General features: G+C 54.0%; 3 protein-coding genes across 3 annotated transcripts; 2 read left to right on the forward strand and 1 right to left on the reverse strand.

The window, feature by feature from the left end:
- Positions 1 to 6: 6 nt before the first annotated feature.
- On the reverse strand, positions 7 to 4052 carry NEO1 (putative phospholipid-transporting ATPase NEO1; the record flags this gene model as incomplete). Its single annotated transcript, XM_037319944.1, has 3 exons — positions 7 to 124; positions 174 to 583; positions 630 to 4052. The coding sequence occupies 3 exons, from the start codon at positions 4050 to 4052 to the stop codon at positions 7 to 9; spliced, it is 3951 nt and encodes a 1316-aa protein (XP_037181357.1).
- Positions 4053 to 6586: 2534 nt separating this feature from the next.
- On the forward strand, positions 6587 to 12661 carry sec16 (COPII coat assembly protein sec16; the record flags this gene model as incomplete). The annotated part of the gene is made up of 2 exons (XM_037319945.1): positions 6587 to 12032; positions 12084 to 12661. The coding sequence occupies 2 exons, from the start codon at positions 6587 to 6589 to the stop codon at positions 12659 to 12661; spliced, it is 6024 nt and encodes a 2007-aa protein (XP_037182353.1).
- A 667-nt stretch (positions 12662 to 13328) lies between these two features.
- CGCA056_v004691 (putative transporter) lies at positions 13329 to 15269 on the forward strand (the record flags this gene model as incomplete). Its single annotated transcript, XM_037319946.1, has 7 exons — positions 13329 to 13540; positions 13585 to 13649; positions 13702 to 13736; positions 13790 to 13952; positions 14003 to 14022; positions 14073 to 14634; positions 14707 to 15269. The coding sequence occupies 7 exons, from the start codon at positions 13329 to 13331 to the stop codon at positions 15267 to 15269; spliced, it is 1620 nt and encodes a 539-aa protein (XP_037182354.1).
- Between the last annotated feature and the right edge of the window lie 1044 nt (positions 15270 to 16313).

Consider the following 16313-nt stretch of genomic DNA (forward strand, 5'->3'; position numbering starts at 1 on the left):
TGCTTTCTACGTGCTCTGCACCTTTCTATATGAGGGCGGCTTCATCGTCCTCCTAATCAGCTTGACCGCGTAGGGAGGGATGAGAGATATCGCCCCAATGGCGAGGACACGCCAGATAAACCCCCTGGGCCCTGTCAGCATGTGGCCAAACACAGACGGCACGGACAACTTACAAGGTGATGATGAATTGGAGGTCAAAGTACCCGCCGAGGAACGGCACGGACCCGACGTAGATCAGGAACGTACCAACGATGGAGAGGATCATGAGAGGATGCCACGTGGTGATCTCAATGGCAACCATGATGAGTTCGTTGAGCACCAGAACGGTGTACGACACGGCCACCATCCTGGGGCCATCGACGGAGGTGAGAATCTGTGACAGGCCTTGGATGGTGCAACCTTGGTAGATGGACACGAGAACCCAGACGAAGAAAGTGCGGTAAGAGAGGGATCGTCCGGATGTAAGTTCCTTGTACAGCTCGGGGTACAGGTTTGCGAGATCCTCGTCGACGTCCTTGTCCAGAACGAGGGACAGAACAGGGAACATGGTGTACAATGTGGCGTATCCCACGAGAAGCCAGTCCTGCAAAATGTCAGAAGATGTCCATGTTGACTCCCGACAAACTTACCTTGTAAAGACCGTCTGGCTCGAACTTGATGGCGATGCTGTACATCGTTTGGCAGACAGCGATGATCAAACCACGGTGAATAACAAACTGAGCGAGCTTAGCACTCCGCTTGTAGCTGTTTCGTCCGTGCCAAACCAGCAACTTGGTCAGGTGGAAAAACTGGTCAATGGAGAAATCAGCAGCCAAACTGGCCTGACGACCCTCCTTGCCCACAATACCGACACCGACATCTGCCGCTTGAATCATGGAGACATCGTTGCCTCCATCTCCGATACAGCAAACTCGCTTCCTGGTGTACTCCTTGATCAGCTTCGCCACCTCGGCCTTTTGGGTCGGCGAGCAACGGCAAGCGACCACGGTGGGAAGCTGGACGGCGACAGAAACGAACTCGATTCTGAAGTGGGTAAGGAACAGGGCCAAACTCTCGCCGTCGATGAGAAGACATGAATCTGTCCTGCCGCGGAGGAAATCCAGATGGTCTTGAGCGTTGTCCTTCTTCTTAAGCTTGGCGACCGTATAGATGTACTGCCCGCGAGCGACCAGCTTGGAGCTGACGGCAACGCAACGCGCGGTTTCAACCTTGTCACCTGTCAACATCCAGATCTTGATCCCGGCGTTTCTCAGCAGCTCCAGCGAAGGCTTGACGTCCTTTTGCAGCTTATCCTCGACACCGGTGACTCCGAGAAGCTCCAGGCCGCGCTCCAAATGATGAGAAACAACTCGCTGCATGCCTGCGTCGCGTCCAGTAATAGCCAAGGAAGCTGCCTGATAGCTTGAGGAGAACTCCTGGTACTGCTCATAAGACAGGCGCTTGCGTCCAACGACAAGCGTGCGAAGACCTTCACGGGCCATGTTGGCGGTTTCCTCGTCAAGCCAATCGTTCTCGGCTACGATAGCGCTCATGACCGTATCGGCACCCTTTTGATAAAACCAGATTTCGCTGTCGGCCAGATTGGGAGGCGCGGCTTGAGCCTGTTCGTAGAACTGAACGATGATGCCCATGCGCTTCCCTTCAGATGTAAAGGGGAAGACGTCCAGAATGCGCACCCGCACAACTTCACGGCCAGTATCTGTCGACTCCAGAACCATACTCTTTCGGTCACGATAAGCCAGACGAAGACCAACAGACTCGGTCCATCGAAGAATTGCAATCTCGTCAGGGGAGGACGCCTGATACGAGACGACCGTCTTGCCATCTTCCTCTTCTGTAGTCGGGGTGACGTTGTGACACAGAGCCAGTGCAAGAACAACGTCTCGCACACGGGAACCAATTTCTCTTCTTGTACGAGTAGCACCGACGTTTACCGAGCTGGACACCTGAGAGGAGGGCGTGACCAGAGCTGTGCGTGTCGAAGGATCGGTGGCAGGTTGGATGTGGAAAGCTTGCTTAACATAGGAGTTGACTTCGTCCATGGCTTCGTTGGCGTATGAAACAGTACCGACATGAATCTTCTTCATCTCCATTTCGTTTTGAGTCAAGGTTCCCGTCTTGTCACTGAGCAAGTACTCGATTCTGCCCAAGTCTTCGGGAATCGTACTCGTTCGGACAACAGCCCCAGGCATACCTGGATCCCGTTGGATGAACCAAGAGTACGCACTCTTGCCCATGTCGAGGTTGACACGTAGACTGATGGGTACGATGGTCGAAAAAAGAACCAAAAACCGCATGATCTTGATGTACCAGACGTTGCCCTCGGTATTCGAGAAACCCTCCAGAGCGACCAAAATAACGGATAGGGCCAGGGTCAGAGCACAGAGAATCTTTGTGAGAGAGTTGATCTCGTACTCCAAGAGACCAGTCTTGGATCGTGAGGGAGCTGTAGACAGGGCGGACCTTGTCTGAGGACCAGTGTACATGATGACCGCCAGAGTCGTCCCACTGGAGGCGATTACCGTGTTTGCCCAGGCTGTATTGTCGATCGATAGAGGTGCAGAAGTTCCTTCATCCCCATCGAGCGCTCCTTGTTGACTTTGAGCATCTCTTCTGGAAGACAAGAGCTCGACAGTGCCTATAAATTCGTTGACCTTTTTGTCGGGCTTGCCTCCGGTGACACGGAGGCGAACAAATTCTTCAGTTGATAGCGACTGGGACAGAGGTGATGCCAGCCGCAACTTCCAATCCGTTTCACCGTCGAGCTGATCAGTTCTGATGAATGTCTCGCCAGACGCATTGCCGCCACTCCCATCGTTCTTCTCTGCTTCCTTGCCCTTTGCGTCAGACGAATCCTTCGAATGCTCTTCGTCTGTATCAACCAACAAGGATTCCTCCTCCGCAATGGTCTCCATTACAGGGGCCGCGGTGGTAGATTCCGCACTGATGCATTTCAAAATGACCACATCGGCAGGGACTCGTTGACCTTTACCGAGTTTGAGAACATCGCCGACCTTGAGATCCCGAGACTTTCGGACGACTTCGCGCACAGATGACGACGGCGGAGGGAGGGCCCCATCTGCTTCTGCTCGCTCCTCCTCTTCCTGGATATCCGACAGTCTGTCCCGGCTGTTCACCGAGTTCTTGCCCCTCCTCATCGAATCCGACTTGAGTCTCTTGTGGGATCGGTGCGAAGCCATACCACGACCGGGCTCGTCAAAAGTGAGAATGGTGTATTCCTCCGCATTCGCCTCGTTATCTCTACGTCGTCTCTCAATGTCGTCGTATGCCTCCTTGCCCATGGTGATCATCAACACAAACGCCAAAGGTGCAATATAAGTCGAAAGGTAGCCGATTCGCAACGCTGGAATTGCTTGCGACAGAGCTACCAGCAGAAAGTACATGTTGAAGAAGAAGGAGAATTCGTTGTAGAGAGTGACGGGCAGGAACGAGAGGGCCGTGTACTTGGCGTTCGATATCAGGTTCGGGGGAAATCTCGTCGACTGGGACGACCCTACGGCGACAAGGCGGGATGTCGATGGGTCGTCCTCGTCCTGGTCTTCGCCGTCGTTGTTGTTTGCCTCCTGCGCCCCTGAATTCGACATGAAGCTGGGCAATCGTAAACCCGACTTCAGACGTTCGAACTTATCCCCAGCAAACGAACGGCGCCTCGCAGGCGATCCGCCCGGCAGGAGAGGCGAGTCGTCATCGTCGGATCCTCTGCCATCCCTATATCGTGATGAGGAGCCCTCGGATTCGCCCAAAAGGGCTTCTCCATCGTCGCTGTCGTCGTCGCGGTTCTTGCCCAGCTCTCCATACCCTCTGGCCTTCTGCCCGGCCCGACGTGAGCCCCCCATACGTAGGTTTCGCAGTGCTATACGTGGCGATCGATGTTCAGTGGTCTGGCGGTCGCTGCGGATGAGTCCAGGGCTGCGGTGGGTAGTCGTAGTCGCAGGATCGAGCTCCTGGATGTCGAGATCGAGGTCTGAATCGGAATCATTCGCTGGGGAGCCTGGCGGGTCCGCGGAACGGTACGAAGTTGGAGAAGGCATCCCGCCCGCATTGGGAGAGTGTGTATGCAGTGGGCAACTCTTTAGGAAAATTCCGCGTAGGCGGAGGTGGTGATAAAGTTCGGTCGAGGGGGCGTGTACTGTTGCTTGGGGATCTGCATCGGATAGCTTCGGACGGGTCGGTATCTGGTAACGCGTGCGCGCAGCAATTTATGTTGTGTCAGGTCTGCAGTGATGGCCAGATCACGCAGTTTGGATCGCAGGGAAGATTTTGCGTAGAATGTGTAGATTGTTGAGTCGCGATGTTTGGGACAAGTAAACCATTGGCGCCAGCTTTGCTAAGAGGCCGGATGGCTTGGATGATGTTGCCTGGAAAGGCTGAGCCAATCCAATTGGGTGGGAGTGCTATTCAGTGTGTCAATGCCACTGGCTGCAATGCGGCATCCCAGGGGGTGCTGCGGCGGGCCACTTTATGTGATGGAGGCAGCCGCGTGGCCTTGAGTGCCCAGGCTGGACGGGTCGGGTGCTTGTGAGGTAGGTAAGGTAGGTACCTAAGTCAGGTAGGCGCAACGTCAGGCGGGACGTGTTGAGTGTGGCGGTGGAAGAGCTGCACCGGGCCCTACATTAGAGCTAAGGACGATTAGCGGGAGGCTTCTCGCGCGCGGACACCGATAGCTCAGCTCCGAGGAACCCGTGTATGAAGGAAGATTCATATTACTAGGTTACGTGGTTACCTGCTGTTGTGGATTGTTCTGCGATCTGTCCTCGTGGCGTTTCTTTTCTTTTTGAAGGGTGTATTCTACTAGTTCTGACACCGTTAGCTCACTGCTGAGCTGCATATGCATTTTATCTGGAAGGTCTTGGTTGGCTAACATAAATAAGTAGGACGGACACTGCCGCATAAAAGGCAAGCTGTTCTCTGCGAGAGGATGCAACTTGCAGCACGTCACACTTGGAGTCAACTGGTACGCAGCTGACTATGTGGCGGGATACTCAAACTTTGGTTTCTATCTGGGCATTCTTATCATCAATTATTGTCCAGCCAAGTGAATACATACCGTAAGTAGGTACTGGACATGGCAACGGCACGGGCATCCCATGTTCCTGGGTACATCAAGGTGAGGTGTCTTACATAAGACGTCAGGTCCAGATTGGGGAAGCACCCGGAATATCTTCGGCCCCGTGTCGCAAGCAGTGCAGCTCATCGACGGAACCCAGCCTGTGCTTTGGTTTTGTTACCCAGTTTTTTAGTGTTCTAGAAAGAGATTTTTTTTTTTACTAATAAGCTTTAAAGCATTAACAGATATACTACCTGCATTTAGCCTTATCTCTTAAGGTTATAGATAACCTTAAAAGTAAGGATTAGTATGGCTATAAAACTTACTAAGCTAGGTATAAAGATTCTAATACTATATTAACCCCTCTATAATAATATCCTTATTAATCTCTTCTAAAATAGCTTAATTTAACTTTACTAACGTTTATAATATAGAGATAGCTATAACTAGCTATTTATATAATCTTAATTTCTAACAATATTCTCGTTTCTATATATATTATTAAAAAGGATATTAACTTTAAGAGAATAGATAAACTAATCTTAATAAATAATAAAATAAATTATTATTAAAAAGTTTAGTTTAGTTTATTAAACTATATATAGTTTCTAAAAAGTTTAATAATAAACTAACTATATATTATTTATATATAGTAAACTTTTAAAGCTATACTAATAGTAATTAATAATAGTATTTCGTATTAAACTTTAGATATTACGTTAATAGAGACGTTAGTAATATTAGTATAGTAGATAGCTTTATTAATTAAAATATAGTAGTATTAGGTATAAGAGGATTCATAGTAGTATAGCTACTATAAGTACCTTATTAATTAGTCTCAAAAAGTCTCTTTTTTGAACCACGCAGCTTACATAACGCAGTTACCTGGGGCCGAGGCCCGCAGGCAGAACCCAGCCTGTGCACCACCTCCAAACCTGGTCCGCCCCTATTCGGGCGCGGAATGACGGAATCGGCCAGGAATCCGGGCTTCTGACTGGACGACGCATTCCAGACTGCACTGACAGACTCCTCTCGAAATTTTTAGGGACCCTGTCGCAGCAACCCGCGGTCGCAGATGCTGTAGGATGACACTGAAGCAGCAAGGTACATGGGGGAAGTACCGCGCAGCACCGCACCTTCATCGTACCTGCCAGCTTGCACTTGCACTTGCACCTTCAGCCCGTCCATTAGACTTTCGTCTGTCCACCAAAACACCTTGACGCCCTAATTCTTCCTCCTACCTACCAAACCGTCAAGTTCAGCATGGAGTTTGTCCTTGTGTATTCTATCTAGACTTCTGTTTCTCTTGTACATGTACGTGGCCTCTCTTTCATGCCTCTATCTCGATTCCTTCCATCCCCTCCCACTTGTCGCGTCGTGCGACGCCAAACCGCTGGTGCCGTGCCGCGCATCTTTCTGGTGTGTCCAGTGCTGACAATCTCGACATAGCTGTTCCTCCAGCCTTTGAACTCGCCGCATCACAAACTCGCATGACTCGAATCTAATTAGACCTCGATCATGACTGTCGAGACCGCGAACGCCTCGTGGCATCCGGCTTTCATGCCAAATGTTGCCAGTGGCGACGTATCCGCTGATGCCGCAGCACCCTCAACCGCAAATCACGACACATCACCTCGGCCCGCTGCTGCCGAAAAACACCTCTCCGATGATACCGAACGTAGCCATGAATCACAGCAAACATTCTCTTTCGAGGAGAAGCCTGCGGGAGGAAGCACTTCCTGGCTGGGCGCGGATGCTACTCAGGACGAATCTGACGATTGGCCCAACTTTGGTCAGCCGGATACTCTCCCAGTCGAATCGAAGGAGAATGGTGAAGAAGCTCCGGCTACAACGGAGGTACCAACTGAAGCTTCAGCTTGGCAACCCGGACCGATCCCTGTCACCCAGGAGGCCGCGACGCAACAGGATGTCCCCGCCGATGATGCCAAACCCGCCGGTCCCACGTTAGGTCACACCAGTAACGACTCCTTTACCCGAACGGTTGCCCACGAAGTTAATTGGGACGATGACCACGAGGAATGGACGCTTTCTCGAAGGGACACCGATCCGTTCAAGTTCATGCCGCCCAATGACAGAACAAACTCTTTTCCGCCGGTGCCGCCTGTCGGAGCTTCCACCTCCGCTCCTGGAGAGGAGCACCCTTTACCGTCAAATCAAGCTGAGGATCTGATGCACGAGATCGAGAACACACCGGACCATTATGACGCGGCTGGCGACGAGCAAACAAACAATGCTGCTTCTGCATTCGATTCAGGTTTTGGGAATGACACCGATGATGATCAGCAGTACGTCGGTCGTGATGAAACCTTTACCGAAGAGGAGGGTCTCGGCTCGCGATACGAAGAGGGCGTTCCTTTGATTTCTCAAGTGGATACCAATGGCGATGCGCCACAGGCCGGGCAATCATTCACAGGGTTTGGCGACGACGAAGCCGCCGATGATGACTTCTTCAGCAAGGTTCAAGACACAAACGATGACGATTTCCCCGACTTTAGCGGCAAGCAACCCCTTGAACGCAAATCCACCATGCAAGTACTGGGTGCCCTGGACGACTCTACGCTTTCAAGAAAAGACACGTTGGACGACATGTTGGAAGAGGACGAGGATGAGGAAGCGTGGCAGGCCACCCAGCCGACGGAGACGTCAACCAGTACTGCACCGGAGCCCACACAGACCGAGACTACACAGCCCGAAGATGCTGAAGCCAAGCCCACGGAAGACTTGGCCGCGAAATGGGAGCAAGCCTTCGCAGGTGATGACGAGGATGACTTCTTACTCGACGATACGCTTGACGCGTCTGGCGAAAGCAAGTCTGTTGACCCCTCGGCGTTTTTCGGCAGCGACGACGAAGGCTTCCTCGAGGATGATGACGAGCAGCAGGCTGCCCCTGCTGCTCCGGCCGCTAACCAGGCGCAAACATCTGGCACCCAGGGACGCTACACACCTCAAACACCTGCCGCTGCTCCTCAAAGGAGTAGCTCTAATCCTTACGCTCCTGCACAGCCGGCATTGTCTGCTTATCAACCTCAGGCGGCTGCCTCGCCATTCATCCCAGCACCTTATGCCGTCCAGCGTACCCAGTCAGCCGCTCCTTATGCGGCGGAACAGCAGCTGAGACCCGAACCTTCCAAAGCCCAAAGCTTTGCTGCCCAGTCCAAGGGCGGCTATACATCGCCGTATGATCTGCCCATGCAGGTGGTTGTTCCTAAGAAACGGGCGAGCACTTCTCAAGCTCCGAGAAGTCCTGCGACGGGACCGGCCCCGGGCCCCCCTCCCAGGAGCTCAAGCATGCACGCGTCCACTCCTCCTCCCCCGAGAGCCGCTTCTTCTAGCGTCTCTCCGCCAACCTCAAGTCATTCCGGCCAGCCTCCAGCGGGTGGGAAGCCTGCGCCGGTGCTGCGGAACAAGGACAGCTTTTTCGAAGATTTGCCAATGACTTCAAAGCCTAGATCTGCCTCTAGGCAAAGTCAGAGGGTTTCTTCACCAGCACAAACAGCTCCGCCTCCACCCCTTGGACCCCCAGCACAGACTCGGCTTGCACCATCACCGCTGTCGCCGCCGATGCTATCGCCCGATACCACTGACATGTCTTCTCGTTCTGCCTCTGGAGGTATCCCGAACCTCGTCTTGGGAGAGCGCCCGAACCCTTACGCGCCACAGCCAGCGCAACAGGCTCCCAGCATTCCCAACAATGCTCGATACTCTCCTGCACCTCCGGCAGTCCCCGCAGCCAATGGTCGCCCATCGTCTTCCAGCAGGTACTCTCCTGCGCCAACTGGCGCTAGGCCACCAGTGCCTTCTTTCCACTCAGCGTCTCCTACTGTGCTGCCACACTTGCCTAGAACGTCGAGTCCCTTGGCTCATTTTGAGGTTTCGCGTGAAGCTCCGAATACCAATGGAGACCACCTGGCCGATCGCAGGTCGAGTTATAGCCTCGAACCAAGAATCACAAGGGTTCCGTCACTCCCGGTCACCCGTGAGGTTGAAGAAGAGGACGACTCCAGACCTTCCCACTTGAGCCAACCCGGAGGCGGCATTCCTCCTGAGTCTAGGTATAGCCCGGCACCGCCCGCGGCAGCTAGACAGACGCCGCCGCCGCCCGCCTCGCAGGGACCTCCGATGCATTCGGCTCTGTCACCCCCGAAGAGGTCCAACTCCAACTACATGCCCCAGGCCGGATCGCATGAGTCGCCGCCGGACAACAGATTTGTTCCGCCACCACGATCTCACACGCAATCCCCAGGCTCTTCTCACGGGAGACCGAACTCTCAACCCGTTGCGCGTCCATCTTCCGTCCACAGCCCCACGTCTCCAAGGGCAACCAGATCGTTCCCGCAACCGCATGCGCCTGTCACCCGTCCGCGTGGACCTTCACAGAGTTTGAACATGGTCGCGCCGACGGATGGTCGTGAGCTTGATACCTTGCAGAGATGGAAGGGTGCTCCTATCATCTCTTGGGGTGTCGGTGGAACGATGGTTACCTCCTTCCCGAAGAATGTGCCTCGGTATGGTATCGGGCAGACGGCACCAATGATCATCCGCAGCCCCGGAGAGGTCCATGTCAAGCACATCAAGGATATTCAGCCTCTCGAGGAGAGATTGGCCAAGTTCCCGGGCCCTCTCAAAGGCAAATCAAAGAAGAAGGAGACAGTTACTTGGCTGACAGCTGGCATTGAATCGTTGGAGCGAGAGTTGCCGGACATCTCGTTCCAAACACAGCTGTCTCACGAACATAAGCGCGCGGTCGAAAGGGTGTTGCTTTGGAAGATTCTACGGGTGTTCGTCGAATTCGACGGTACTCTGGAAGGTGCTCCGGCGGTCGACAAGGCCGTACGAGATGTGCTTGCCCCCGGCCTCACTGTGGAGGAGGGCGAGCCCACACCCGGCTACGGTGCTGTTGTCAGCGCTGAAGCGCTCCAGGAGTCGTCTGTCACTCAGATGAAGGCGGATGCGGTCGACGCGTCCACGATGGATCACATTCGCAAGCACCTGCTGGTCGGCGAGCGCGAGAAGGCCGTGTGGGCCGCAGTTGACAAGCGCCTCTGGGGTCACGCCATGTTAATCTCCAACACTGTCTCCCCGGACCTGTATAAGCAGGTTGCGCAGGAATTCGTGCGCAAGGAGGTCAACTATCCCGGCCACAACAACGAGTCTGTTGCGGCGCTTTATAAGGTGCTGTCTGGCAATTTCGACGACTGCGTTGACGAGCTCGTTCCCGTGCATGCCCGGGCTGGGTTCCAATTGATGAATACCACTTCTGCCGCCGGCCCAGCCAAGGACGCAACGGAGGGGCTCGACAAATGGCGAGAGACCCTGGGATTGGTCCTGAGCAACAGGAGTACTGACGACGTCCGTGCATTGAACGCACTTGGCAATCTTCTGTCATCATACGGGCGCGCTGAGGCAGCGCACATTTGCTTCCTCTTCGGTAGGAAGGCAACCATTTTCGGAGGCCTGGATGACGGTACCTCAAACTTCGTCCTTGTTGGTGCCGATCATAAGACTCAGGGTGACCAGTTTGCCAAGGAGACCGAGGCGTTGCTGCTGAGTGAGGTCTACGAGTTTGGTTTGTCGCTCTCTGGCACCTCACCTTTGTCGGCTGGCGTGCCACACTTGGCGGCCTACAAATTGCAGCACGCCATGACGCTGGCCGAGTATGGTCTGCGAGACAAGGCACTGCAATACTGCGAGGCCATTGCCGGGTCGATCACTGCTCAGACAAAGAGATCTCCCTACTACCACCCCATCTTGGAGACCGCAGTAGAGAACCTGAGGGCGAGACTTAAGCAGGCTCCTAAGGAAGAGTCTTCATCTTGGATTTCTAAGCCCAGTATGAACAAGGTCTCAGACTCAGTTTGGAGCCGTTTCAACAAATTTGTCGCGGGTGATGAGAACGAAAACGCCGCAGCCGGTGGCTCCGCCGAGGGTGCTGAATCCGGACCGTTTGCTCGGATTGCGGGTGGCACGCCGACCATCAGCCGATCCCCCTCAGTGTCCAACTTCGAGCCGCTGTATCAAGGTGCAACTCCAGGTTTCCAAGTCGGGTCCCCACCTTCAGCAGTCCCTATTCCCGCTACGAGGGCAGCATCTCGATATGCGCCAACTTCCGGAACGCCCGCTCTGTCCAGCTCTTACGAGCCTGGCTCCGGATACAGCCCTGCTCCTGCTTCGGTTGGACGTTCGTCAAATGAGCTGTCCCGTAGCCCCTATGAGCCGAACGCCGGATATATGCCCGCACCGGCATCTGTTGGCCGTTCATCGAACGAATTCTCGCGCAGTCCCTACGAAGCCGGTTCCTACATGCCTGCGCCCGCCTCGGCAGGTCGCACTTCCAACGAGCTTTCTCGCAGCCCCTACGAGCCCCGAACTTCTATGGACTCGCAGCCCGGCAACGCAAACGGGGGCTACATGCCGCAGAGTCTCTCCGGCCCGTCCCTCGGATACACGCCCCCGACCTCTGCTCCGGCTCAGCCAGGAGCTGCACCGGTCTCCCCTCTGCAGCCGCCCGCTAACTCGCCGTATGAGCCTTATGGTGTTAGCCAGCCGTCCACGATCCCCTCGGTGGAGGTCGAGACGCAAACTGGCACCCAGGAGTTGAATGACTTGTCTGGTTCCGGCTACCAGCCACCTTCTTACGGATACGAGCCCCCATCGCTGGTCCCCAACGACGAGCCTCAGTCGCAAGGTCAAGATAGCACTGGCTCGGTTGGTTACCAGCCTCCATCGTTCCAACCGTATGGCTACGAACCGCCCTCATACAACCCTGAGCCTGAGGCGGATGAAGAGTCCGAGGAGCCCAAGCGAAAGCCAAAGACTTTCATGGATGACGATGATGATGATATCCCTGGTCTCAAGGCACTTAGGTCAACATCCGAGGAGAAGAGCAAGGCGGAGAAGGATAAGGAGAACGAGGAAATGTTCAAGAAGGCAGCTGAAGAAGATGGTAAGTTGGATAGTATTGAGGGTATTGAGTTTCTGCTGACATTATATCCAGCCAAGCGAGCAGCAGCCGCGCAGCAGCAGAAGAAGGGATGGGGCTTCAGCAGCTGGTTCGGCGGCAAGAAGGAAGCAATTCCTGATGCCGCGCAGCCCAACAAGCCTATTAAAGCCAAGCTGGGTGAAGCCAACAACTTTGTGTATGATCCCGAGCTGAAGCGCTGGGTGAACAAGGCTGCAGGCGCAGACCAAGCGCAGGCCAAGACGGCGACACCGCCGCCACCGAAGGCCGGCCCTCGGTCTATGACGGGAACACCTCCCCCTCGTATTATGACTCCGCCCATGGGCCGAGCAAGCGCGCCTCCCGGTGGTCCACCAGTTCCAGATCTTGCGAAGACGCCCTCTATTGAGAGTCTTGGTGGTGGCCCGCCGGGACCTCGTCCGCCTGCAATGATGCGCTCGGTGTCGAACACTAGTGCGGCTGGAGGCCCTCTCAGTGGTCCTCCAAGCCGGCCCGCGACGAGCATGAGTAATGCTAGTAGCATTGACGACTTGCTCAGTGCCGCTGGCCCACGTAAACCCGGAGCCAAGAAGGCCAAGAAGGGTGGCCGTTACGTCGATGTTATGGCGAAGTAAGATGTTGTATAGGATTCACGATTTTCAGATTCACGATCGAAGAAAGCGCATGTGCCATGAATGGGCGATGCATGTTGTAACATAGACTTTCCAGTAACGGCATTGTAATAGTTGATTGGGCTTATTGCTCCGCGTGTGTAGCGGTCAAATGCCCCTGTTTTTACTATGGTATGGGCGTTGGTCGAGAGTGGCCTCCTTTAGACAGACGACACGCAATATAGAGTCCGTCACGAATGCTGGCCTGAGCTTGATTTGGTGTCCCTGTTCATTACCACAGTAACTTGTAGAATGGCGTTGTGAAGTGTTGAACACGAGTGAGTAGAAAACCGCGCAGCTCAGCCCCCCAATGATAGGCTTGGCGATAGATTGGGGACGCGGGGGAGTCTCGGCGCCAACTTGGACGATCAAGGAAGTTTTCCGGCGGTGAATACTTGTAGCTGAGACGGAGAACGTTGTCCGTAGAACAGCAGATCTTGGTATCAAAAATACTACGTATGACAAGAGATTCTCGTGGGGGTACGCGTTGCGTCGTGAACGCCCTGGGCAGGGTTGGTAGTCTTTTAAAGTTGTATGCCCACACGCATTGCTTGCAAAGCACGATCTTGATCTCAGTCTTCGTCCCCGGAAAGATCGAGAGAGTGTGACTAGAATGGCTTTCCCAACCAACATGGCTAATGCCGATGAGCATGCTATTTCAGCCAAAGCCCGTGTTGACAATTTGGCTGGGCCGTACAAGAAAGCGAGCCAGAGCTCTGGACAGATGAGTTCGTTAGGTCTGACGGAGGACGAGCTTGCTCTTGAGAAGAAGCTCCGATGGAAGATTGACCTCATGATCATGCCACTTATCGTGTGGACATACCTGATGAACTATATTGACCGGTGAGTGACCCCGACAGTCTGGGACGTTGGCTGACTTTGGGCAGGAACAACTATGCCGCAGCTCGTCTTCAAGGACTGGAGGCGGATCTGAATCTCACCGACACGCAGTGTAAGGGCTTCTATGAGCTCGATTTGGTAATGCAGCTTACACGTCGCAACAGACCAGATTGGGCTTTCGGTGCTCTTCATCACCTACGTAAGTGCAGGCCTTTCCCCACGGACTTCATAATGACGGAATTGTGTCTCTAGGTCCTCGCCCAAGTTCCTTCCAACATGATGCTTAACCACATTGGAAAACCGGCGTACTATCTGGGCTTTTTTACCATTGCTTGGGGCCTCGTCTCGGCCCTCACAGCCTTAGTCCAAAACTTCGCCGGCATCATCGCCTGCAGATTGGTCCTCGGTCTCGTTGGTTAGTACGAACCCTCACGCCTCGCTTACACCGGCTGACAACAAGAAAAGAGGCACCGTTCTTCCCAGGGGTTAGTACCATCAGATCCTCACCTCATGCGACCTATTCTACCTCTCAAAGTGGTACACCAAAAAAGAACTTTCCCTCCGCATGGCCCTCTTCTATAACGGCTCCCTCATAGCCGGTGCCTTTGGCAACCTCATCGCCGCGGGGATCCTCAAAGGCCTCGACAAGACGCACGGCATCTCCGCCTGGCGCTGGCTCTACATCCTCAAGGGCGTCGTCACCGTAGCGACAGGCATCCTCATCTGCCTCGTACTCCCCGACTTCCCCGAGTCCTGGCGCGCGCTCTCCCCGGAGCTACGGCGCGTGGCGACCAAGCGGCTGGCGGTCGACGCGGCCGAGTCGGATGTCGACGAGACCCGCGGGCCGCGGGCGCAGCTTGAGGGCTTCAAGATGGCGCTGAGAGACCCCAAGGTGTGGATTCTCACCGTCGCGTACCACGCCTTCGTCGGCGCGGGCGGGTTCCAGAACTTCTTCCCCAGTCTAACACGGACGCTGGGCTTTGACGATACCGTCTCGCTGCTGCTTGTGGCGCCGCCGTACGTCTTTATGGCGTTTTACTGTGCCTTCCACTCGTGGCTGTCGGATCGGGTGCAGAACCGGTTCTGGTTCTTCATGTGTAAGTTGCGCCTCGTCGAGTTCTTTACATGTTGGGGAAGTTGAGTTACTGATCAAACGGCCGATGGTTTAGATCCTATCCCAATCGTGATTGCGGGCTGCGTCATCTTCATGACGACGACGGCCTTTGGGCCGCGGTACTTCTCGCTGTTCCTGCTCAATTTCGTCTTCACCATGAACGGCACGACGTACGCCTGGATGTCGACGTGCGTGCCCCGCCCGCCGGCGAAGCGCGCTGCGGCGCTGGGGTTCATGAACGCCGTCGGGAACGCGGCGTCCATCTGGACCTCGTACACGTATTTTGATGCGCAAGGGGATCGGTACCCTGTTGCGTTAGGCATCGTCATTGCGCTGCTTGGGGTGTCTGCGGTTGGAGGTGTGTGGCAGCGGTGGATTCTGGTGCGTGAGAATAAGCAGTTGGACAGACTTGAGAATGAGGACGTGGTGGTGGGGGATAAGGAGATGCAGCGGTTGGGGGAGACGGCTCATGTGGAGGGTGTTGATGTTGGTACGGCGACGCAGAGGCAGAAGGGGTTCCGATACTTGATACGAGCCGTGGGAGGGAAGGGCTTGAGGTTCGTTGATGAAAAGCCGATGCTGAATGGACCTCGAGGCAACAGCTCCCCCAAGGGATAGCATAGATTCGGTTTCCGGGCAAGTAGAGGAGATGAATTGCCGTACATACCGTAGACCGAATAAGGAATTTGACTGACTCATTTACGTATCAAAAGCATAGTACCTTCACGGAGTCTGGCATTGGCTGGTTGTAAGTAAGCGTTCAGGAATCATCACCTTTGATCAGCACCCCCTAGTAAAGGTACCATACAACCACTGTAAGTTTATAAACGTGGTACTCCGTCAGTATACTGTCTCTACCTAGTCACAACTTAATTCTGAGAAAAATACTCTTTTGTTTTAGAAACAACGGAGCGATAGAGGTAGAGAGGGTCATGAATAAATAAGGCTTAGTTTGTAAGTTGAATTGATATCCTCAAGATTCAACTCGAGCTAACAGTTGTTGAATGTACTACGCCGCCTTACATAAGGTGTCGTTACCGGGAAGATCCATTGAAGACAAGGGGTCTTGCTTGCTGCAGCGCACCGACCAGTGCTGTAATTAGTTTGCAGTCTAGCTCGCGCCAGAACGACTCGACAAAAGTTTTCTCTCCTACAAATTCTTTCGATTTCACCCAACTCACTGCTCTTCTTTTCTGTTCTTCAGAACACCTGTTTCTGGGAGGGGGTTCATCTAACCTGTGTTTATGAACCAGGTGACATATCAGCGAAGAATCTGTCATGTTTCAGCAAAAGGTCAATTCACAGCCAAGCAACTACGAAGGTAAGGTATGTTTCCGGAACCACTTTCTGCGGTATGACAACCGCCGAATCCTGCTACCATTTTGAGTTTAGTCATGCAGTCACCCCTCAGCATAAGCCGGGTGTTTCCGTCACCCCTCATTATGGGACCTTTGCGCCTTGCCATCAGCGGGATGCAGGCCTCACTGCTCGGCATAGTCAGCCACGGTGTCAGCATTCATAAACGATGCCTTGACGTGTTTTCGCCACAGCGAGAATGGTGTAGGGGTAACATAGCGGCTTCCCATGCCGCTGCTCCGGGTTCGAGTCCCGGTTCTCGCACAATTTTTGTACTTTTTTTTTGTAGTTTTCAGTAGTTCCAAA

Source organism: Colletotrichum aenigma (assembly GCF_013390185.1).
Source record: "Colletotrichum aenigma strain Cg56 chromosome Unknown KSG_Cg56_contig03, whole genome shotgun sequence".
NCBI lineage: Eukaryota > Fungi > Ascomycota > Sordariomycetes > Glomerellales > Glomerellaceae > Colletotrichum > Colletotrichum aenigma.